Source organism: Marmota flaviventris, chromosome 14 (genome assembly GCF_047511675.1).
Source record: "Marmota flaviventris isolate mMarFla1 chromosome 14, mMarFla1.hap1, whole genome shotgun sequence".
Classification (NCBI taxonomy): domain Eukaryota; kingdom Metazoa; phylum Chordata; class Mammalia; order Rodentia; family Sciuridae; genus Marmota; species Marmota flaviventris.
The window spans coordinates 21,070,654-21,094,072 of record NC_092511.1 but is presented as its reverse complement, the minus strand read 5'-3'; the positions used below and the strand labels follow the sequence as shown (position 1 = coordinate 21,094,072).

The window sequence follows — 23,419 nt, the reverse complement described above, 5'->3', positions numbered from 1 at the left end:
TCATCAAGGAAAGATAGAGACAAGATGTCTGATCTCTCCTAAGAGTTTAACACATGGGGGTTGCCTCACCTCCATTTTTTTGGTAAAAAACAAAAGAAACTAGCTGTAGTCCTGGCATGTTCCTACCATCACAGCTGTACTTGCCACTAATAGCTCTAATCTCATTTTTCTGCATCCACTGTCACAGCAGGAAGTGTTCTTCTCAGTCCCCTCAACTTGCAGGTGGGTGCCACTGCCTGGTCCTGAGTTGCAGAGGAGACTCCTCTGTGAGATGGGCTAGTCCCAAATGAGCAGGAGGTTTCTCAGTTCGTTTCACACTGACTTGTAGCAGATATGCACATGATCTTTAAAAAGAGAGAAATCATTCAGAGACAAAAATTAGCCCATTTGCAAATTCACAAAGAATGACTGATGATGATTCTTTTAGTTCTTTATTCTTTAATAGTTTTTCATTTTAAAAGATAAAACTTGAAAAGTTGCAGTAATCCCAGATACTCTTAACCAAGTTTCACTAGTTGTTAGCATTTTGCCACATTTATTTTATTACTGTCTTTCAAAATATATAAACACACTTTTTTTTTTTTTTTATGAACCATTTGAGAGTAAATTGTGGACATCATGACTCTTTACCTCTTAATACTTCAGGATATATCTCCCAAGGACAAGAACATAACAGCACCACAATGTGGTTATCAAATTTAGGAAATTTAACACTGAAATGATCTTTATGTGCATAATCCCATAATGTCCCAATTGTATTCTTTAGATTTTTTTTCCAAGATCCCATCAAAGATTATATGTTACATTTAATTGTCTTTGTTGTTTTAGTCTCCTTTCATATGAAACAGGTTCTCAAACTTTTTTATCTTTTAGTTATCATTTTTTAATTTTTTTTGTATTTTGGTTTTCTAAGAAATCTGCCTAACACAAAGTCACAAAGATTGTGTCCTGTTTTCTTCTAAAAGTTTTGTTGTTTACTCATTAGGTCTATGGATTCATTTTGAGTAGTTTGTGTTTTTACATGTAGGTATGTATTTATTCCAGCACCATTTGTTGAAAAGACTGTCCTTTCCTCTATTCAATTACCTTGAAACCTTTGTTGAAAATAAACTGATCAAATAATCTGTGGATATATTTGACTCTGGTCAAAGTGATCAACATGTCTGTCCTTACATTAATATATCACTATCTGATTACTGTAGGTTCTGTTAAGTTTTGAAATCAATGTTACATTCTCCAACTTTGTTCTTTTTCAACATTGACTCTTCTAGGTCCTTTGCATTTCCATATAAATTTTCAAATCAGTTTTTCAACTTCTAACAATTGTCAGTTGGAATTATTTTGGAACTGTGTTGAACTTACAGATCAATTTGAGCAGAACTGACATCTTAATAACAATCCATGTCTTCTAAACCGGAGTTTCTCAAACTTGAGCAGAGAGGTCAGAATTGTGTGGATGGCTTGTTAGTTAACACAGGCTTCTGGGCTCCACCCCCAGGCTTTCTGATCTATTAAATCCATGATTTTCCAATCCTTGAATCTCTCACCATTCATTTAAATTTTCTCTAATTTCTCTATCTTGCACATATTCATTTATATTAAGTCCTAAATGCTTCATATTTTATGCTATTGTAAATGGTAGTTTTGAGAATTTTGATCTATTGTGCACTATACAGAAACAGAATTGACTTTTTATATTCACCTTGTACCCTGTTACCTTGTTAAACTGACTATTTTTAGTACCTTTTTAACTGGATTTCTTAGGATTTCTACATAGGTCACTATGCCATCTTAAAAAAAAAAAAAAAAAAAGTTTTGCTTCTTTCTTTCCAGTCTGTACACCTTTTTTCCTTGTCTTTTTGCACTGCCTAGGGAATACAGTATAACATCAGTAGAAGTAGTGAGAACAGACATCTTGGAATTTTTCCAATATGAAGGAGAAAAAAACTCAAGTCTTTCTCATGAAATATGATCTACTGTAGGTTTTCATAAGTGCTGTCAAGAATATCAAGTTATACCTTCTATTCTAAATTTCCTGAATTATCTTCATGAATGAATGTAGAATTTTGTCACATGCCTTTTCTACTCTTAATTTTTTAATATATTGAATTATATTGACTTTTTAAAAATCAATTTTGCATTCCTTGGATAAATTTTACTTAATAATAATGTGTTACATATAGTTATATATAGACATATAAGTACATATATGTCTATATCTATCTATATACACACATATTTTTTTCATTTTGCCAAAAAAAATTAAGATTCTGCATCTCTGTTCATTAGGGATATTGATCTGGTTTTTTGTTTGTTTGTTTTTTCTTTTTTCTTGCAATGCCATTGTCTGATTTTGGTATCACAGTAATAATGCTGGCCTCATAAAATGACTTGGGAAATATTCCCTTGACTCTTCTATTTTCTGAAAGTTTGCATAGACTTTATATTATTTTGTGCTTAAATGTTTGCAAGAACTCTCCAGTAAAAACATCTAGTCTAGAGTTTCTTTGTGGGAAAACCCCTCATTTTTAAGACAGGAAGAATTTATCTTTGCAATTTATATCAGCACTGTGTAGCACTGAGAATGAAGGGAAATCAAGTTGTAAAAATCCTTGTTGTCTAAAGATGCTTGCAGCACATACACCTCCACTAAACACTATGCTTCCTTGGCATTAGCAATAGTGAAAAGCAATTGAATGTTTTATACAGAATGTTTTCAGATACTGATGTAATTTTTTTTTAACTTTTAAAAAAATTATTCTGAGCCAGGCGCAGTGGCGCACACATGTAATCCCTGCTGCTCAGAAGGCTGAGGCAGGAGGATCACAAGTTCAAAGCCAGCCTCAGCAAAAGTGAGGCACTAAGCAACTCAATGAGAACCTGTCTCTAAATAAAATACAAAATAGGACTGGAGATGTAGCTTAGTGGTTGAGTGCCCCTGAGTTCAATCCCTGGTACACTCCAAAAAAAGAAAAAAAAAAATCTGATTTATTGAGACATAACATTTTCACATCTTTATGGGATATTTTATAGTGATTCAATACATGTACCTAATGTGTAACAGTCAAATCAGGGTAATAAGCTTGCCTTGTCTTCCACTATGCATCATTGTTGTGGCTGGGGAATGTGATACTCTTCTAGTCATTTTGAAATATATATTGTTTTAATGATTAGTTACCCTACTATGCCAAAGAAGAACCTGAAGTAATTCCTCCATTCTGTTATTTGAACCCCTACTGAACTTCTATCCATCTCTCCTCCCCACTGCCCTTCCAGTCCCTAGTGACCACTTATTCCATTCCTTTCTTCTACAAGATTGACTTACTCATATCCACAAATGAGTGAGAACATGTGGTATTATACATTTTTAAACTTTCTATAGCCAAATAAATATCCCATTATCTAACAATTAGTTTTAAATATTTAAAACTAATTCCTGTCCATGATGCTAGAATGTTTCCCCTCGGCCCTGTGCTCTTCTCTGATCAGGCTGAAAGGTCAAGGTGAGGGAGGCACAGAGGCATGGCTTACCTAGTCATTAAACATTTTTATTAAAATTTTTTGAAAAATGTACAAGCTTATAACAAACAATATAAAGGGGAAAAATACTGCCCCCATACCTTGCAAATAAGAAAAAATACAATAATTTGATACATATTTGTCCTCATTCTCTATATTCTTAAATACATACATACTCATAAGACTTTTTTTTTTTTTTTTTTTTTTTTACTTTTTTCCTTTTTTTTTTTCCCTCCATGGGAAAATATCTTTTATGCTCAAATATCTTTTTTGGCTTAACTAAAGGACATTTCTCCAAATTGCTGACATTTTCTTATTAATAATTGCATACTTTTCCAAATTAAAAATCTACTAGTCTGTTCATCCATTCTCCTGTTTCATTGACTATTTCCAGTGATTTCCTTGGAAAACAGTGCAGCAATAAGCATATTTGTACATATACCCCTAATTATGCCCCAAATACAGGAGTTTTTACTTCTGCTGGAAAGTCCCCAAAGCAGGATTGCCAAATTAAAGGGTGTACACATTTCCTAATCATTGAGCACATTTTCATGTGTTTATTGTTTACTGTTTACATTTCCTTTTCTGAATCTGCATGTCTGTATCTTTTTGCAAGCAGTTGAAAGGTGTTCTTTGACCATTAGAGATGTCATGTGTATTGGAAGAATTTTCATCAAATTTGTGCTTTTGTACGTCTGACTTTATTTAGTGTCTTAGGACATATAATTTTTAATTTAAAATACTTCCCTTTTTTGTTATGAATTTTGGGGTTTACTAGTTTACTTGTGGCCTTGCTTCCTAGAGTTATACAAATACTCACCTAAACTTTCATCTTATTATTTTTACTGTTTTATTTTTTATATCTAACCTTTTGACTACCTGGAATTTAGTTGTGTATAATTTAAGGAGGAGAAATAAAGTCTTAGAATCTTAAGAGTTTGCCACTCCTATTCATATCTTGTAGTGTTGTCCATCTCTTGTAGGTCAAAGACTTTCTAATGGTATTTCATAATATATCCTCCATGCAGCTCAGAGTTCCTCTGGTTTCAGACCTTTCTCATGTCTACTGCTATGCTGAAATGGAGGTCAGTTAGGAATCATATCTTTTTTCACTGCATCCTTCAGACAAGAGTGGTGAACACTGTGCAGCACTGAGGCATGCAGGAAACACTTATGTAAGCTTTGCTATGACTCCTTGGCAAGTGTAATATTGACTGCTTTATGTAAACAAAGGGAAATGTGGTTCTCCTTAAAGCCACTCCCTGAGCTCACTCTGTTCCTTCCGCCTCTGGGGTCTTTGTTCTTCAAGGCCTGCCTTCTATCTAGAAATCTGGTTCATTCTATAAGGACTCCCTTCAGGGAGGCTTTATTCAAATCCTTTCTTAAAATCCAACTGCATTTATAAGCTCTGCCACTGTTTAGTGTTTGATCCACAGTGGATTTTGCTTCTTTTCTAGTACCCATCACTGTGCTGGGCACATAGCTCATTGAATACTTCAGCTGCAACTAAAACAATCTCATGCCAATCAAGGCTCTTTGTAAAGGCTGAAGAACAGCCTCGGGATTTGTCATGAAAACTCTTGGGTCTAAAGAACTAGCAAATGGGAAAACTGGAAAGTGCCCCCTGAATCTGTTGAATACCAGAATAATTTTTCAAGTAATATCATCTAAATTGATATTAATATCATCAAGTAATAACATCTAAATTGTTTTAAGCCGGGTGTGGTGGCACATGACTGTAATCCCAGCAACTGGAGAGGCTGAGGCAGAAGGATTGCAAGTTCGAGGCCAGCCTCAGCAACTTAGCCAAAGCTGGATTTGATTCTCAGTTCAGACAAAAAGAAACAAAGGAAGAAGGGAAGGAAGAAAGGGAGAGAAAAAAAAGTATAATGAGAGAGAACAAAGTGACTACAGTGGCAAAACCTTGGCCCAGTGATGAAAGTTAGCATCATCAGTGGTAAGCCATATTGACAGTATCTACCCTTGATACGATGAGAATGACACTTTACTCTTGTGGTCTTCCTTCCAAAACTATAGCCACAGCCTGACCATGAGGAAAAAATACACAAATCCCAATGAGACAAATTCTACAAAACCTAATCAGTCCTCAAAACTATCCAAGTCATCAAAACCACCTAAGAAACTGTCAGCCCATAGGAGTCTAACATGACAACTAAATGGGATCCTGCAACAGAATAAGGATATGAAGCAAAAACACAATCCTAATAGAGTTCAGTTAATATATCAGTACCATTTCATCATTGTGATAAATGTACCACATTAAGATATTAACAGGTCTGTGTGCGGGATATATGGAAACGCCACTGTCCTTGTCCCTTTTCTATAAATCTAAAACTATTCTAAAATTACGTTTTTAAACTATACAGTGTGGGCAACAGGTTGACTACATGCTTATCTTCACAACTGTGTTTTTCATTACAGGGTGCTGGTGACAGCTTTGTGGGAGCTCTGGCCTTCTACATGGCTTATTACCCAAATTTGTCCTTGGAAGAAATGCTCAGGAGATCCAATTTCATCGCAGCAGTCAGTGTCCAAGCTGCAGGAACACAGTCATCTTATCCATACAAAAAAGACCTTCCTCCTACTCTGTTCTGATTACTGTTATCCCTCAAGTAAAGATACCTGGAAATAAAATGTACCTGAGGTGACCATTCCTAGCTAACACTTACTAGAAAATGTCCTCTCTCTTCTTTGTAAATATTATGTTCATTTAGGAATCACATTCAAGTTTTCATTTACTTATTTATAAGGATGATCCTTTGCTTTTCATACATTCACAAGAACCAACTATAATTAGATTCCACAATCAGGATCTGGGTAAAACTTATCGCTACTCAGGACCAGCATATTCTATTGCCTGTAGACTGATAATTTTCTGTGGCACCATACAGCAGGGGTGGTGGATACCAGCCTCTAGAGCCAGAGAACAGAATGTTCAATGAGGAGAAAAGGCATAAGGATTCAATCTCCCAAGTACTTAAAAGAGGTGGCCGATACTCATTCTTTAGCTCAAGTATTATCAAACTTCCGGTTTTCTACATAAACCAAAAGTTTCCATATTTATTGAAATATTGTTTATATATCAGCAACTTTTTTTTTTTAATGTAAACACCCTGTGGGCCTCGTTCAGCTTAAGGGCTGAATACACATTTGTTAGGTCAGATGTTAAGGCTTTTTGTTTTTTAAAGCAATTCATGCATGACACAAATCCTTCACATGGCTTAGTTAGGATCATGTAAGATTTCTCTTGTAACCCAAGACTCTATTGTGTACAGTTTCAATCTAAATATAACTGAGATCTCACCTGTTACTGCTTTGAACCACAGCTTTAACAAAAGATGCCATAAAATAGCTGACTGACTATAATGCCACAAGCCCTTAAGACTCAACAACTGTTCACATCCAATTCCATTTCCAGAGAGCTGTGCCTGGTTTTCTTCTAGAGACAGATTGGGCCATAGGGAGGGAACACCTGCTACTTTGGAACAGCACTGCTTCTCAATGCTGTGGACAGGGCAGGCACTCATCTGTCTCCCATACAAGTGCTTAAGATAGGACAGGATATGAACCAGCAAAGTTCAAAGAAAAGGAGGGGACAAAAAAAAGTAATAATAATCCTTTCAGCCAGAATTTTGAGAAATAAAGGAGAAAACTGGAGTGTTTTGAAAATATGAGGGTAACAGTAGCCTATGCAAGAAAATATATGGATCTGGGCCAAGAGGATTACCAAGTTTGAGGCCAGTCAGGGCAACCTGGTGAGTCCCTGTCCCAAAATAAAATTTTAAGATCTGGAATGGCCAGGTATGGTGGTGCGTACCTATTTTCCCAGTGACTCAAGAGGCTGAGACAGGAGGCCAGTCTTCGCAATTTAGCAAGACCTTGTTTCAAAATAAATAGGACCGGGAATATAGCTTAGTGGTAAAGTGTCCGCGAGTACAATCCCCAGTCCAAAAACAAAGGGGGAGGTTAGGGTTGGGGAACATAGCTCAAGAGGTAGAGCAATTGCCTAGTACACACTGTGCCCTGGGTTCAATCCCCAGTATCACCCAAAAAAAAAAAAGGAAAGCAAGAAAAGAGATCTAGGGGATAAAGGAGTCTGAAACTGTCTAAAAATCCTAGGTACTGCTTTGGTGATCTGGACTTGAGAATACGGACCAATGGCATTTTTCCTAATTATATAAGCACAAATCACAAACAGAAGTTATCTTAGTTTCCTTTGTTGTCCTTCCTGCTCATCCTTGTCACCCAATTCCATTATTATACGGGGAGGGGGGGTCTTCAAGATCACCTGGAGTGCTGCTCTGTCTATTCTATAAAATACAAGAAACAATCTAGAAGTTCTTGCATAAGTCTCACCATGGAAAAATATCTTCTATTAAATGAAACAATGGTTTTTTTCTTAAGAATGTGGTTGCTTTTTAAATTTTCAAATGGGAGGGGAAAACATCACTAAGACACAATGGCACAGGCTATTTTAATATTTTTTATTAAGGGCTATAAAAATATCCAGAAAGATAAATAAATGTGAAGCAACGATGTCTGTCCTAATATGAAGAACTTTCTTTCAATGCATTGTTTCCCTTCACAATGGCCTTGAAATCACAGGAGGCAGTGATGCCACGCCATTTCCTCTTCTTTTATTACAAGCTGTGGGATTTCTGAATCAGTATCCCCGCCCTCAGTCTTCTCATTTATAAATCAAGTTCATTTTCAATCCATTGTTCAGAGAGAGCGTATTTTTTTCTGTTCCGTGAAGAGGACTTTTTTTTTCACTGTGGGGGGAGAAAAAAGGGTTGTAGAGGAAAACTAAAAAGCATCATCATCATTTTTAATAAAAATATGTTATTAGGCCATTAAGACCTCTCCTCTCTCACATTTTACTATTCCTCTGTCATGAGTTTGAAGGTGATCTGCGAACTCAGTTCCTCAATTCCAGAGTCAAGAAATGACTGGAGGGAAAGACTACTCACCAGCAAATTAGTAGCTTCCTTAGTATTCCACAAGGTCATACTTTAATCAGTGTGAAATATTCACATTAAAAAAGAAAGTGACAAACATGGGAAACACTCAATGTCTTCACCAGCTGAGGTCCACTCCAGGAGGAAGTAAGCAAGAGCAGGCTGGGAGCTGGACTCAGAACCAGAGCAGCAAGAACTGAGCAGGACAAGGAAGAAAAGGCAGCCTAATGGAAAGAGTAAATACCACGGTACTTCTACTTTCCAGAGCTGTTCTAATAAACCCAAATAGGAACATCTTACTTTAGTAATGAAGTATTATAACCAAAATCTCAACATTGTAAATATGACAAGAATATAGTTCCCTGGGGTGGGGGATCCCTATCTTCTTGGATAAAAGACAGGTAGCTACCTGCGGATGTAGCTCAGTTGTAGAGCACTTGCATAACAGACACAAGGCCCTAGATTTCATACCCAGTGAGACACATACATACATACACACACACACACACACACACACACACACACGTGGGAGACCAACCTTACAAGTGACTGAGTTACACTCCCCGGCTGGGTGCTGAGGGGCTCAGTCACAGAAATGTGGCAGAGCTTTCCCCACCCTTCTTGGGTACAAGGGTCGTTGTCATCGTGCATGGGTGTGCTTGCTACAGCCCCATGGGTGAAGCTACGCTCACCTGTTCCTTTGTAATATTACCCCTTGTCCTGTTTAGGATAGAATCTTCCATGGAAGTGCCTTGTGTGTGTCCCCTTCTCTTACTGTGCCCTTGGGTATGGCCTACCCAGGTGTCAGTCAACCTGCTGACAGTGGACATCATGAAGATAGACTCAGCCCCCTGAAACCTGACCCCTTGCCTCATTTGAATAGCTTCTCCTCAATAAAAGGGGTCAGCGCGTGCGCTCTCTCTTTCTGCAGACCCTTAAGGTCAGAGGAGCCATCACAGCGACCCCAAAGAAAAAGGTATTTGTGTCTCTTGTATGGTTATTTTGTGCAGCCCGATTAGCCCAGTTTAACTGGAGTGACCCCTGAGCCTTTTAGTTGCGAGAACAGAAACCTGGCGCGTGCGCACACGCTACATGCTAGGAAAATAAGGGTTCCAGAGTCCCCTAATGCCCTAGAACCCACCATTAACTTCTAACCACTTCCCCCTACACTCACCCCACTTGATTCCTCTTTGCCAAAAAAGGCAATGCACCCAAGGAAGATTCAGGAACTCAAGGAATGTGACCTAGTAACTCCCGAATAGTCTCTACCATACAAAATAATTTTAGCTTTGTATTTTCTTCTTCTTTATCACAATGGACAGAATCTCTGTATATGAGATTCCCAAAGTGTGACTAAGAATTAGCCAAATAGGGCTGGGGCTGTAGCTCAGTGGCAGAGCACTTGCTTATTATTAGCACATATGAGGCACTGAGTTCAATCCTTAGCACTGCATAAAAAATTAAACAAAGACATACTGTCCACCTATAACTATAAAAAAATATAGCTAAGTAGCTTGTTTAAAATACATTCTTGTTTCTCACCTCTACCCCTACACTAATTCTGGTTCAGTAGAGCTAGAATTGGACTAGAAAACAACATTTTTAAAAACTCCTTAGACAATTCTAAAAGGCAGCTGAATTTAAAAACCATTAACCAGTCAACAGAACTTCACCTAAGAAATGAGTAAGAATACTACATAATACAGACATTGTATATATGGGATATTTTTTGCATACTTCATATCATCTAAAATATAAGTAGAACTGCTCCTCCTAAGACTCCACTCCTCTAAGGAGGACCTACAAAGCACTACAAGATATTAGTAAAGACACAACACACTTTCCAAAATAATGCTGTTTAGAAATATTTTCTGTGTGTTCTTCTTCACGGAGGCAAAAGTTGAGCTAAAAGGAGGGTTGGCATTGTAGCTCAGTGATAAGAGTACTTTAGCATCTGCAAAGTCCTGGATTCAATCCCTAGCACCACCAAAAAAGAAAACAAAGGGAGGCAGGGGACTTATCTCACTGAGAAGCAATCAGGAGATTATTTAAATGACCAAGGCAAGGAACAAATAAGATTAATACAACAAGGTTTTATTCAGGAAAATTCTTTCATTCACTGTACTAATTCCTTTAATTCAAAAGAACAAACATTTTATTCCAAGGAACTGTGCTAGACAATGCAAAGTTTACAAAAGTATGAGATGCACTTGTCTATAATCCCAACCCTCCAGGAAGTTAAGGCCAGAGGATTGCATTTTCAAAGACAGCCTGGGCAAGAGGGTGAATCCCTGTCTTAGGAAAAATATATAAATAAAAAGACAGGCACAGTGGTGCCCGCCTGTAATTCCAGTGGCTCAGGAGACTGAAGCAGGAGGATTATAAATTTGAAGCTAGCCTCAGCAATTTAGAGAGGCCCTAAGCAACTTGGTGAGACCCTGTCTCAAAATATAAAATAAAAAGGGCTGGGGACGTGGCTCAATGGTTAAGAGTCCCTGGGTTCAATTCCCAACATACACACACACAAAAAAAGAATCCCTGATTTAGTACTCATGAGGTACCCGTATGAATTTCCAATAAACCCTTTAAGAACCTAAAGATTAAGGTGAAAGTAATAGTGACAGAAGGCCCAACAGAGTAAAACTTAGCCCTTAAAGGAGCAGCATTTGCAGCAGCATTTGGATGACTAAAGCAGGAAAAGTGATAGGTGGCAGGAATCACAGTGAGGCTTCATGATCTTAGATACTAGGCTGAACACAGGGGAAAGTTCTGATTTTTTAAAAAATTAAACGTTTAGAAAGATCAAACTGGCTCCCTATAACAGAAAGAACAGGGAATTGGGGTTAGAATCATTGGATTCAAACTTTGACTCCATCATTTGTAGCTCTGAGTCCCTGGACAAATTTCCCAAAATACTCTATCCTATTTCTTTCCCTGAGAGAGAACTCCAACTCACTTATAGAGTTGTTTCCAGATACACAGAAGGACTCAATATGTGTTAACTGAGCTGAAATGACACAATGCTATCCACAACCATAAACATAAATTTTCTGTCAAAATATTTGTTGCTTAATTCATAGAAGAATGAATCTGTCAAGTTCTTCCCCTACAGCTAACCTAAATCTATTCTGTTTCAATTAAAGTCTATATCGTCTTGTTTAGTCAACCAAGGAATTAAAACTGACAAGTTTTCATTCTCTTTATGATAAACAAAGTTTAATAAGCTTAGGCCTCAGCTTTAATCCTTCCTCCCTGGATATTAGCATCTAGTTTTACATTAGGAAAGTTGAGTCTGAAAGGACAGGAGCAGATACAGCTGGTTCTTGCCAAAGAGTTTACTAGAAAATGCTCAAATAACTGGGAATATTTATTTCCTTACCTGATTTCCTTCATAAAACTAACAAAACATTATCCTCAAACTAACTTAACTCATGTCAGTAAAATATGCTAGGAAAATTGCCAAGCTATTAGGTACCCTGGGCAATGGGACAGGCTCCAAGGCAAACATCTTCATCACAAAAGTCTGCAAAGGATCCAATAAGTGGACAGAAAGGCAGGTAGTCTACTATCCCAGAACATACTTTTCTTCAGAAAAGACAAAAATTGTGCTATCAAGGCTCAAACCATTCCTTATTAGAAAGTCCTAATTGTATCTAAAATTTATATACAAGTCTTTTCTCCCATTTTTTGAACTTATGATCAAAACTAGTTATGGCTATAATCTTTTTTTTTTTTTTTTTTTTTTTGGTGGGGTTCTTTTTTTTTTGTCTTTTTTGGAACTGGGGTCGAACCCAGGGCTTTGCGAATGCAAGGGAGATGCTTTGCCACTGAGCTACATCCCAGCCCTCTTTCCCAATCTTAAAACTTAAAATCAATGTGACAAATAAGTTCCCGATACCTATTCCACACTAAGGATGAAAACTCCAAAACCTTCTCATCCTATTATTGCAAAAGGTTTTTCAATCAATATTTATTAGTAGTGTGCAAGTTCCTAAAAAATAAACTCTAAAGGAGTTAACATGGTACAATAAAATTACTTCAGTATAAAGTTCACCACTTTTGAGTTTTCACCAGCTAATACAAAGAAATCAGGCAGAAAAACACAACACTAATCTAGCTATCAAACTATTCTTCTACTAATTTTTCTACCACATGAGGAATCATCCTGATATTCAGACTCCTAATTCTCAGGTATAAAACTAGAATTCCTTTTTTATTATGTTAATGAATGATCAGCAATATGAGCAGGAAATTGTATTTCTACTAACAAATGGAACTCAAGCAATTTTAAGCTGACAAATGGACTTCTCAGAACTTTTTAAAAGCACTTCCTGACATTAACATAGTCTTTGTCAATATTATTAAGAAGCAATTATGGTTAGATGTAGTGGCACATACCTGTAACTCCAGCAATTTGGGAGGTTGAGGCAGGATCACAAGATCAAGGTCAGCCTCAGGAACTTATCAAGGCCCTAAGCAATCTATGAGAATCCTGTCTCTAAATAAATTTAAAAATTAAGAAAAGGGCTAGTGATGTGGCTCAGCAGTTGAGTGCCCATGGGTTCAATAACCAATACCAAAACAAACAAACAAAAAAAATTTTTGCTTGCCAGGTTTTGGCTTTTGTTTTGGCATAAACCTTCACATCAAATGCAGAAACAGGATGGGCTTCCACCAACAGCAATCAGGTTTGAGCAGATTATCTGGCTTTGGGAATACAAGTCTGTTTTAGACAAATACACACCATTTAAAATTGCATGATGGTCTTTTAATGGATGGCACAAAATGGAAAATAACATTTCCTATTCTCAAAATCAAAAAAAAAAAAAAGATACTACATTCCCTTAACTTACATCTAGACCCTATAACTTGCCACTGTCAGACCATACCTTCCCCTTCTCAAGACACTCTCTTTGTTTCTAGCAGGATACTGCCTATTCTCTTTACATGGATGGTTTCCTACCTTCATGTCTTTAGTTAATTATCTCCTCCTGGAGATTTTCCCTGACATATTCTATTTAAACTTGAATCTAGTGTCAAGAGCACAAGGGCTTAATCTGGCTTTGTGTCCTGGTATATTCCAAGGCAACAGACTTTAAAAGCATCTGAATCTACGGTGCAGTAATTCTCTGAATCTTACCAAGTGGATCATAATGCAAAAGAGTCAGTTTCTCCCGGAGTCGGCTTCTCTTGGCGTTGAAGGAGAAACCTGTCCCAGCTTGGCTCACCATTTTCACCAGAAGGGTTCTAAGATTAAAAAGTAAGCTGTTACAAGCTGAGGAAATGGACTAAACTCAGTCATAAGTGGATGGCACATTTTGAGAAGCTTGAGGAGTTATATCAGTTGTGGACATTAGTTGACCCTGAGAAAGTTTGGTTCTAACACAGCCTATGTTTCCCATAGAGCAGTTTCAATGGTTTGAATTGGGGGGTTTGATCTAACACAGTGATTTGGTAATGACTTATGAAAATAGTAAGAACAATCAAGCCACATTGGGGAACTAACCTCAGACATCCACCTCTCATGAGGAACACATGAGGAGGGGGTATTAATAGAAAAGTACTGATGATCACAGTTACCAAGTGAGGCAATTGTAAAAATGGTTGTCTCATAAAAGCCCTCTCTTCTAGAGTATGAGTGATAAGAGCACAATGAGGAAGGAACAAAATAAAGAAACAGAAAGTTTTATATCACTTACATAGCAAACCTTTTGTCCCTTCATACTTTAAGTTACAGTCATCCAAAGGATGAAGTCCATGCAATAAAGACCTTTTAACTCTCCTATACTAACTTTTTCATGTGTCTTGTCTCCCTATGTAGACCATGTCATTTCTCATATAATTTCAAAATAAATTTTAGACTACGTTCCACATCACTGCATTGCTTTCAAAGTTCAACACGGTACTTCCAAAGAGGCATACATCTGTTGATTATAGTTAAGATGGACAATAAATCTCAATCAAGTGCTTACTCTGAGAAAAGCACTATGGAAAATATAAAGCTGTATCTGTCTATGTCCTCCAGGAAATAAAGGTATGCTATGAAAATTGAGTTGGTGTATAGGGTCTAAAGGCAATACATATATGGCAAATGTCACAAGATATAAAGAACGCAAGAGGCAGGGAATACCTCAACAAAAACCAAAGGCATGGGACTCTTACAGAATGTAGCAGTGGGAAATTCTGACATAAACGAATTGTAGGAAAAACTCTGTGAATCAATAAGAAGCACTGTAGGAAAAACTTTGTGAATCAATAAAAGGGGGCTGGGGCTGTAGCTCAACAGTAGAGCGCTTTCCTAGCATGCATGAGGCACTGAGTTCAATCCTCAGCACCACATAAAAATAAAACAAATAAAATAAAGTCATTCTGTCCACTACATCTACAAAAAAAATTTTTTTTTAATAAAAAAAATAAAAAGTACTGGGGGGAAAAACACTTAGATACATGTTTTTCATTAACTTTAATTTTTTTAAAAAACTAATTTTAAGAGTTGCTTTGTGTTTTAAATCAGAGATTGAACCCAGGAGCACTTAACCACTGAGAGACATCCCCAGCTACTTTTATTTATTTATTTATTTTGAGGCAGGTTCTTGCTAAGTTGCTTAGGACCTTGCTAAATTGCAAAGCCTGGCTGTGAACTTTCAATCCTAACTGCCTCAGCCTCCTAAATTGCTGAGATTTCAGGCATGCACTACCATGCTCAGCTAACATCTTACTGTTTTAAAAGGCTGTTTTAAAACAGCCTTTAGAATTTTTATTTTTAAAAGAAAACCTTCAGTTATTGTTTACAAAATTTATCTTAAAATACCAGTCTGTTATTTCTAGTCTCTGTGGTATCATGGAATCTTTACTCTTTACTATTTTTAAAGTGCTTATACCATGAATGCTAAAGATTACAAAACTCATAAAACAGGCCCTGTGATTTAACCAGATTACAACTTATTCTGCTAGATTCAGACAAATGGCCCCTGGTCTCCAGTTTGAGGAAACAGAAAACATGGTGATAGTCCAAACAGCACACCAATGGTTTATTTAGAAACAAGAAAATAAGCTCATAAACCCTGGGCCTAGAAAAGACATGAAAGCTGCTTTAAGCAAAAAGGAATGCTCACAGAAGCTGCTTCATTGGACAGGAGGGAAATAAAGACGGTTCTCAACTTATTGTTTTTCAACTATACCATGATATGAAAGAAGAGCATTCAGTAGAAGCCAAACTTCAAATCTTGATCATTTCTTAAGGTAGCAATAAGCAGCAAGATACAGCACACAGGCAGCACAAGTGTTCTGTAGGTGAGGTGTATTAAATCCATTTTTGGCTATAATATTTTCCACTAACAACAAGTTTGTCCAGAGGTAACAACATCATAAATACAGAAACATCTGCACTTTTTAAAAGAGCTCATAAGAACAAAAATCTAACAAATAACCCTTAAAACAACTTTTAGAAAAATCAAGATTAAATGTTTAATATATGGATACATTAGCAGCAACTGAACTGAAAAAAAAACTAACATAAACAAGCAAAGCTCAATTTTAAAACTTTTACTTACTTTGACTTGCTCTTGGCAACTTTTTTGTGTATGTGTAGAGAAAAGGTTGGAAGAGAAAATAAAAACACAAATTTATTATCTTATGCAAAGTTAATGCAAACGTCAGTAATAACCAAAAACATTTAATTCATGAAGTATATCATCGTTTTCACCCTAGATATTGAGAACCCGACAGCATTTTATTGAAAGAGTAAAAGAGCCAATCAGATCAACGCTATTCTGAATATAATGCTTTGTACCATCATTTCAGATGGACTGGAAACGTTTTAAATCTTTCCAAGGTCGCATCTACTTCATTGTTTCCCCCCTTTTAAAGTTTAAATTATTTGCATGGAACAAGCGTCTTGTTTGACAAGTCAACCTGTGCAACTGCAACAACTGTCATTTTAGGTGGGTTGGTAAACTAAGTCTAAACAAGAAGCCAGCCAGGTGCAGGGGAGCACTGACTCGGGAGCCTGCTTCCACTGCCCAGGTGTGTTGTTTCGGGCCATCTACTGCCCCTCTCGGGATTGATTTCCTCACCTTTAGGGCACGAAATATGTGAGCTAGAAATTCTGAGGTCCTTCCCAACCGGGACGTCCTGTGATTCTTCTGACACATCCCTACAGAGACCTGAGGGAAAGCGCCCCACGCCTCCTGACTAGACTCTAAAGTCCCGCAAACGCTAAGTGAATCCAGACTAGTCCCGCAGACCCCAGCAGTTTACTCAGCCGCGCAGTGAGGCCGCCGCGAACCAGAAACATCCCGGCCGGTTCGTTTTCCCCGCCCCTCATCCTCCCGGGGCCCTTTCACGGCCCCCTCGCCCTCGCCGTAGGCCCCCGCCGCCACCTCCAGGAGCACTTACAGGAGACCACCGACAGGAACATGGCGACCGCACCCCTGGGGTCTCCGTGACGCGCAAAGCGCCCAACTAACAATTGCTTCCGGGGCATGGGCCGATTCCGGAAGAGGACTTCCAGGAGCTGCCTGAAGCTACGCCCCCACCTGGAACCCGCACATTGTTTAGCTGATTGTTTTTTGTTGTTTTTTTTGTTTGTTTGTTTGTTTTTAACTGTTCTTTTTCTTTCTTCTTTTTCTTTCTTCTTCTTCTTCTTCTTCTTTCTTCTTCTTCTTCTTCTTTCTTCTTCTTCTTCTTCTTTTTTTAAATACAAGAGCACAAATCCATCTTTATTTATTTTCCATTAGTTTACATTCTTGAGGGGTACAGCATCACACAGCATTTCAGTTGCTTCGGAATTTGGCCCGAACCATGCCACTATTTCCATGGGCACGAGTTACTTTTCCCCAGATTATTCTGGTTTTGTTTGGTTTGTCACCAGGAGTCACTGTGTTTTTTTGTGTTTTGTTTTTGCTTTGAACACATAAGCACATCTTTTGCCCAAGTAGAACTCGGTTTTATCTCTGGCATAAACACCTTCAATTTTTAGAAGAGCTGTGTGTTCCCTTTGGTTCCGGAGACCCCGCTTATAGCCAGCAAAAGCACCACAACTTTCCAGACATATCTGCCTTTTAGAAGTCCTTTTCCCAGCAGGCCTCCACAGGCTCCAAGATGTGGGGGAAAAGCTGGGTTTTTTTAATTTCGGATGGAAACTAAGCTAATTTATTTATTTCTGTGCGGTGCTGAGGATCAAACCCAGTGCCTCAACACATGCAAGGCAAGCACTCTGCCGCTGAGCCACAACCCCAGCCCAGGCTGATTGTTCTTTACGTGTTTTAGTAGAAGTTCGAACCACTGTCTGGAAATGGCCCTCATTAGCATTCAGAGTTCGCGCCCAGTCAGAATTAGGCGCTTTCCTTACTTGTTTCGTTAAATAATGGGAACCACCTGCTTTAGAGCCTCAGTAGCTACGTGGACTATCAGCAGACCAACAGCCCCCACGTATTTCACTAAAATGTTTTCCCCTTTTAGAAAGCCTCCTCCTACTCAACTCTATCTCCATCCATCTTGTTGAGACCTATTCTCAGTCCCTTTGGAGTCAGGAACCGCACCTGAGTACCTTCTATTCCTGAATTACTTGTCGGGTCTCCAGGAGAGCAGGCCCCTGTGCATCCTTGACTGCCGTATCCAAACACCGAGCACAGTGCGTGGCAATAGGGCTGAATAACTGTGATCGGGTGCACTCTCATAACTTGCCTAATACCACAAAACTAGTAAATAGTAGAGTCAGAATTTAAACCCAGATCTTAGACCTGACTACAAACACCGGTGCCTTTCCTGCTAGTCATGGAGACCTACCACTTTGTCATCATTAATTCTTCGTGTCTCTGCAAGGAACTGGGTTCCTCCAACATCAGGGACCTCATCAGTAACTTCATTTCCCAACTAATAATCAGGACTTGGGGCTTTATTCTAATCTGTTTTAATTTATTAATTAAGTTTTACAGACCTATAAAATAAGATTTTATTTCATGGATTATCTTGACTGAAAGCAATGAAATTATTTAAAAGAAAATTCAGCTTAGAATAAGGGGACTTAATAGGAGATGCTATCCAATACAATTCTTTCTCTCTTTGCTGTTTTCTCTGGAGTAATACCTTGGTATATAAGAATATTCTCTTCCACAACAAATTTTAATCTCATGGCTTTAAGCATTCATTTATGATCCTTTCTTCACTCTGTAATTTCATTTGGGGGTGCACAATGGCGACTTTTTAATTTCTATCATTCCTTCTTCTTTATTAGTTGGCTTGTTTCTGTAGAGAAAAACTTTCCACCATTACCTGAGGCTGAATGATCCTCCTAAAAAGGCAAAGTAAGTTATTTTTTGTCTTTATCAATAATTAGAGTATGAACAGTTGATTTCAATGGTGACAAAAATATTCTTCCCCTTTAACTTTGTTTTAGTATCATCTTAGTAGATTTTTACTCATTGTTTTATAATCATCCAAAATGTTATTCTTTTTGATGCTCAGATTTCCCCAAATTTGATCATTAGGAGCCTCTTACAGCTAATCCTATGTTCTTTTGACATGTTCCCTTTCTTCCCCTAAACCAAACCTGGAATCAGTTATTTCCCCAAGGTGTGCTATTTTCTCCTCCTCCCTCCGCCTCCTTCTCAAAGATACATTCTAATACACAGCCATTGGACTAAATTAGTAGATTTGTGGGGTGGGGGGTATACTTGGGATTGAACCTGGAGGTGCTTTACCACAAGCCACATCCCCAACCCCTTTTTTATTTGAGACAGGGTCTCGCTAATGCTTAAGGTTTTGCTAAGTTCCTGAGGCTGGCATCAAACTTAACAATCCTCCTGCCTCAGCCTACTGAGTTGCTGGGATTACAGGTGTGTGTCACTGTGCCCAGCTAGATTAGTTGATTTTAAACTTTATTTAAAATCGTGGAGGGGCTGGGGTTGTGGCTCAGTGGTAGCATGCTTGCCTAGGATGCGTGAGGCACTGGGTTCGATCCTCAGCACCACATAAAAATAAAAACAATAAAGTTCATCAACAACCAAAAAAATATTTTAAAAAATAATAATAATAAAATAAAATCATGGAATCTTTATTAAATCTAACTCAGAAGTTTACAGTATAAAATGAAGCTGCAGCCAGCTGTGCTTGTGCATGCCTATAATCCCAGCAGCTCAGGGGGCTGTGGCAAGAGGATCACAAGTTCAAAGCCAGCCTCAGCAACTTAGTGAACCCCTAAGCAACTCAGCAAGACCCTGTATCTAAACAAAATATTTAAAAAAGGACTAGGGATGTGGCTCAGTGGTTGAGCACCCCTGCCTTCAATCTCTGATACCAAATATAAAAATAAAATGAAGCTACACTTCTGAAGAGATATTCTCAGAATCCTGGACTCCATGGTTGCCAAAAGCTCTACAATACATTATGGCCACACTCTCTTCTAGTCCCATTGCCCTGGATTCTAGTTCAAAGTTTTAGGCAACACACACACACACACACACACACACACACACAGGGTCCTGCAACCCCTGCCATAGTTCCCACTCTGGGCAACTTCCTTCCCACACTGCCTTACCATAGAAAGAATATTAGACACCAAGTGAAGAGCACGTTTCAAAGAGAAGAGAGTGGACAACTGTGTAAAATGATACTGATGAATATCAAGTAAAATATGAGTCCTGAGATGGGATTTGGCAGGGCAGCTGTCAGGGGGTCTTCACAAGAGTGGTTTCCATGGAAAGGCAGAGGCAAAAGCATGAGGACAGACTCACAGAAAGAGATACTCTCTATAACTATGGTCCCAACATGTTGCCATATGAAGTTTAGAGCATCACCTATGATTTTTTCGTGTCCAAAATCAATTTTTCAAACTTGTATTGCATCCTCTACTGCTTCTTCCACCTCAGTTATGTAACAATTCTATTCTAGTTCTAGTGAAAAAACAACTTGTCACCTCTTTATCTCACATCCATCAGTAAGTCCTGTCACTCATATGTCAACTCATCAGTGAGGACTTCTCTACCTACCCTACGTAAAATAGCAGTTCTTGAACTCTACCCCCAACTTCCTATTCTACTTACTCTGCTTTATATTTTTATTCAAAAGCACTTACTGTCATTTAATTTTATTTGTGTACTTGTTGGTTTCCTTTTTGTCTGTGTCCATCAAAACAGAACTTTTAAAAAATATTTTTAGCTGTAGATGGACACAATCTATTTTATTTATTTCTTTAATTTTATGTGATGCTGAGAATCAAACCAAGTGCCTCACAGTGCTCTACCACTGAGCCACAACCCCAGCCCAAAACATAACTTCTTAAGATTAGAAGCTTTGTCTATTTTTTTCTCACTGCTGTATCTCCAGGGCCTAGAACAATGTCTGCCACATCTACAAATATTTGTCAAACAAATAAATGAATAAATCTGAGATGAGAGGCATCAAATATTAAGTTATTAATATTTACATTTAAATGGCACACAAGATACATATTTTATACTGTTAATAGTTTCATAGTTCAGGAAATACTTTTAAAAGAGATGCCATGTTTGGGGCTGAGCTTGTGGCTCAGTGGTAGAGCACTTGCCTAGCATGTGGGAGGCCCTGGGTTCGATCCTCAGCACCACATAAAAATAAATAAATAGAATAAAGGTATTATGTCCATCTACAACTAAAAAATAAATACTTACAAAAAAAAAGATACCATGTGAACTGGTTTTTTGTATTTGTTTTTGTTTTTTTGGTACCAGGGATTGCACCTAAAAATGTTTAACCATTAAGCCACATCTCCAGTCCTTTTTTATTTTTTTATTTTTTTTTTTTGGCACTCGACCACTGAGCCACCTCTCCAGCTCTATTTTGTATATTATTTATTTATTTATTTTAATATTTATCTTTTAGTTGTAGTTGGGCACAATAGCTTTATTTTATTTGTGCATTTATGTGGTTCTGAGGATCTAACCCAGGGTCTCCAATGTGCTAGGCGAGTGCTTTACCACTGAGCCACAACCCCAGCCCTCTATTTTGTATATTATTTAGAGAAAGTGGTCTCACTGAGTTGCTAAGCACCTTGCTTTTGCTGAGACTGGCTTTGAACTCATCATCCTCCTGCCTCAGTCTTCCGAGCTGCTGGGATTAAGGCATGCACCACCATGCACAGCTTTCAGTCCTTTTTATATCTTATTTAGAGACAGGGTCTCACTAAGTTGCTTAGGGCCTTGCTAAATTGCTGAGGTTGGCCTCAAACTTGTGATTCTCCTGGCCTCAGCCTCCCAAGTCACTGGGTTTACCAGCTTGCACCACAATGCCAGGTTTAAATTCTTGAATAAAGTGGAAAGGAGGTGATGGCTTTCTAGTTTCATTAGTTCATGCAGCATCCACCTGCTACTTACACCTAACACACTATTGGCAGCTGGTAAGTGTTAATTAAAATGTTTATTAATACAAATGTAATTCATGATTTTTTTCACCTGAACTTACATAATGAGCCCTCTGTACCTTATAAAAGTGCAGAACCATTACAGTACTGTGGTGGTCCAGAGGTAAAAGGTGCAGGCCTTAGAGGAGGAGCACCAACTTTGGGAGATGGGGTGCCAAAGGGAGGAAAAGATGTAGCTGTTCAGCCTGGATTCCCAGCCCAGAGAAGCAGATGAAGGAAGAGAACACCCACTCTGGGGCCAGGCATCTGCACTATGTTGTCAGACACTGTTGCCATCACTTAGTGATGAGATTCAAGCCCAGGGATCTGGAGCCTGTGCCTTTTCCCTCTGCTGTGCTGGTAGGACCCTGACTGCCCATTGTCCAGCCCACTGTCACCCCTACATCCTGCCTGCCTGGTAGTCAGGGAGCATATCCATGCTCTTGCCATAGTGTTAGTAATGTTGGTTTTCTAACCTATCCCAGGGACCTGGGAACATGGGTAGTGATGGAAGAGTGACTTTGTGGGAGAAGCCCAGGCTTCCTGCAGAGAGTTGAACCTTTACAAGCTCGGCTGCCTCCAGGCAGATCAGGTATCATCAAAATTAGATCCTCTACCTCAATTGTTTAGTATTACAGCAAAGACTTCCTGAAGGAATAAGGATGAAAGCTGGGGCCACCCACCGGTTCAATCTCTGTGTAGCAGATGTCCTCAGTGGACATTCAGTGCTCTCATCATCTGCCCCCTTCCCAATTTGGCCCATCTCTCTTCACTGGGGCCTGCTGGGTGTCAGTACCCTTGGGGAATCTTCTGACCCTGTACCTTCTGACCTCAGAGTACCTGCTTGGCTTCCCTGTGCTCCTGGGGTCACCAGTCTGCTCCCTACTCTGGGATCTAAGGCCTTCTGATTTTCTGTATATCACTTCCTACTCCACTCAGGCAGGACCTCCTAAGACAAAGATGCTGTCCTACTCACAATTTTGACAAGTAGGAACTGGCCACCTTTTACACCAGGGAACTCTGCCTCAGGTCATTTTGTCTCCTCAACCATACCTAGTGGGAAGAACAGACAGGACAAAAGCAAAAGTACAGACAGACCTAGAAAATAGACTGTGAGCATCTTTCTGTTGTAGAGTGGGAATAAGTGAAGCAGGTCAACTAGAAAGGAAGGCCCGGGACCAGGTAATCAGGGAACCAGGATTGTAGAGTTGGGAGTCAGGCCTTAGTTCTGTGTGCAGCCTTAAGAGTTAGGAGATGCATTCAGACTCTGTAGTAGCAGCATCTGAGATCATGCCATTTTCTTGCCTAATTAGGAAGGAGGCAGTGACTCTCCAATCTCACCCAAAGGCCCCCCTCCCATAGTCATTTCCCTGCTGTGCATATTAATGACTGTTTAATAGTTAACACATTTATTTGGTGTTTCCTTAACAATTTGCAAATTCTTCATGTTTATTACCTTTTTGAGAGGGAGAAAAGGATGGAGAGTTGTGTCGCAGATGCCTTTGACAATTTGCTAAAAGCTTTGGCTTTTCAACCTTCATTA

At 38.6% G+C, this 23,419-nt stretch overlaps 2 protein-coding genes across 2 annotated transcripts in view; one reads left to right on the top strand and one right to left on the bottom strand.

Moving 5' to 3' along the window:
• The window catches only part of Rbks (ribokinase), an 86,677-nt gene extending 80,473 nt beyond the window's left edge, over positions 1-6,204 (top strand). The window contains exon 8 of the mRNA XM_027933424.2: positions 5,962-6,204. Coding sequence (XP_027789225.1) covers positions 5,962-6,135 — 174 coding nt within the window. The 3' untranslated portion in view covers positions 6,136-6,204. The remainder of the gene's footprint in view (positions 1-5,961) is intronic.
• A 1,951-nt stretch (positions 6,205-8,155) lies between these two features.
• Mrpl33 (mitochondrial ribosomal protein L33) lies at positions 8,156-16,989 on the bottom strand. The gene is made up of 4 exons (XM_027933426.2): positions 16,896-16,989; positions 16,052-16,070; positions 13,639-13,745; positions 8,156-8,312 (listed from the first exon to the last, which is right to left on the bottom strand). Exons 1-4 carry the CDS (start codon positions 16,981-16,983, stop codon positions 8,263-8,265), a joined length of 264 nt encoding a protein of 87 aa, XP_027789227.1. The 5' UTR covers positions 16,984-16,989; the 3' UTR covers positions 8,156-8,262.
• Between the last annotated feature and the right edge of the window lie 6,430 nt (positions 16,990-23,419).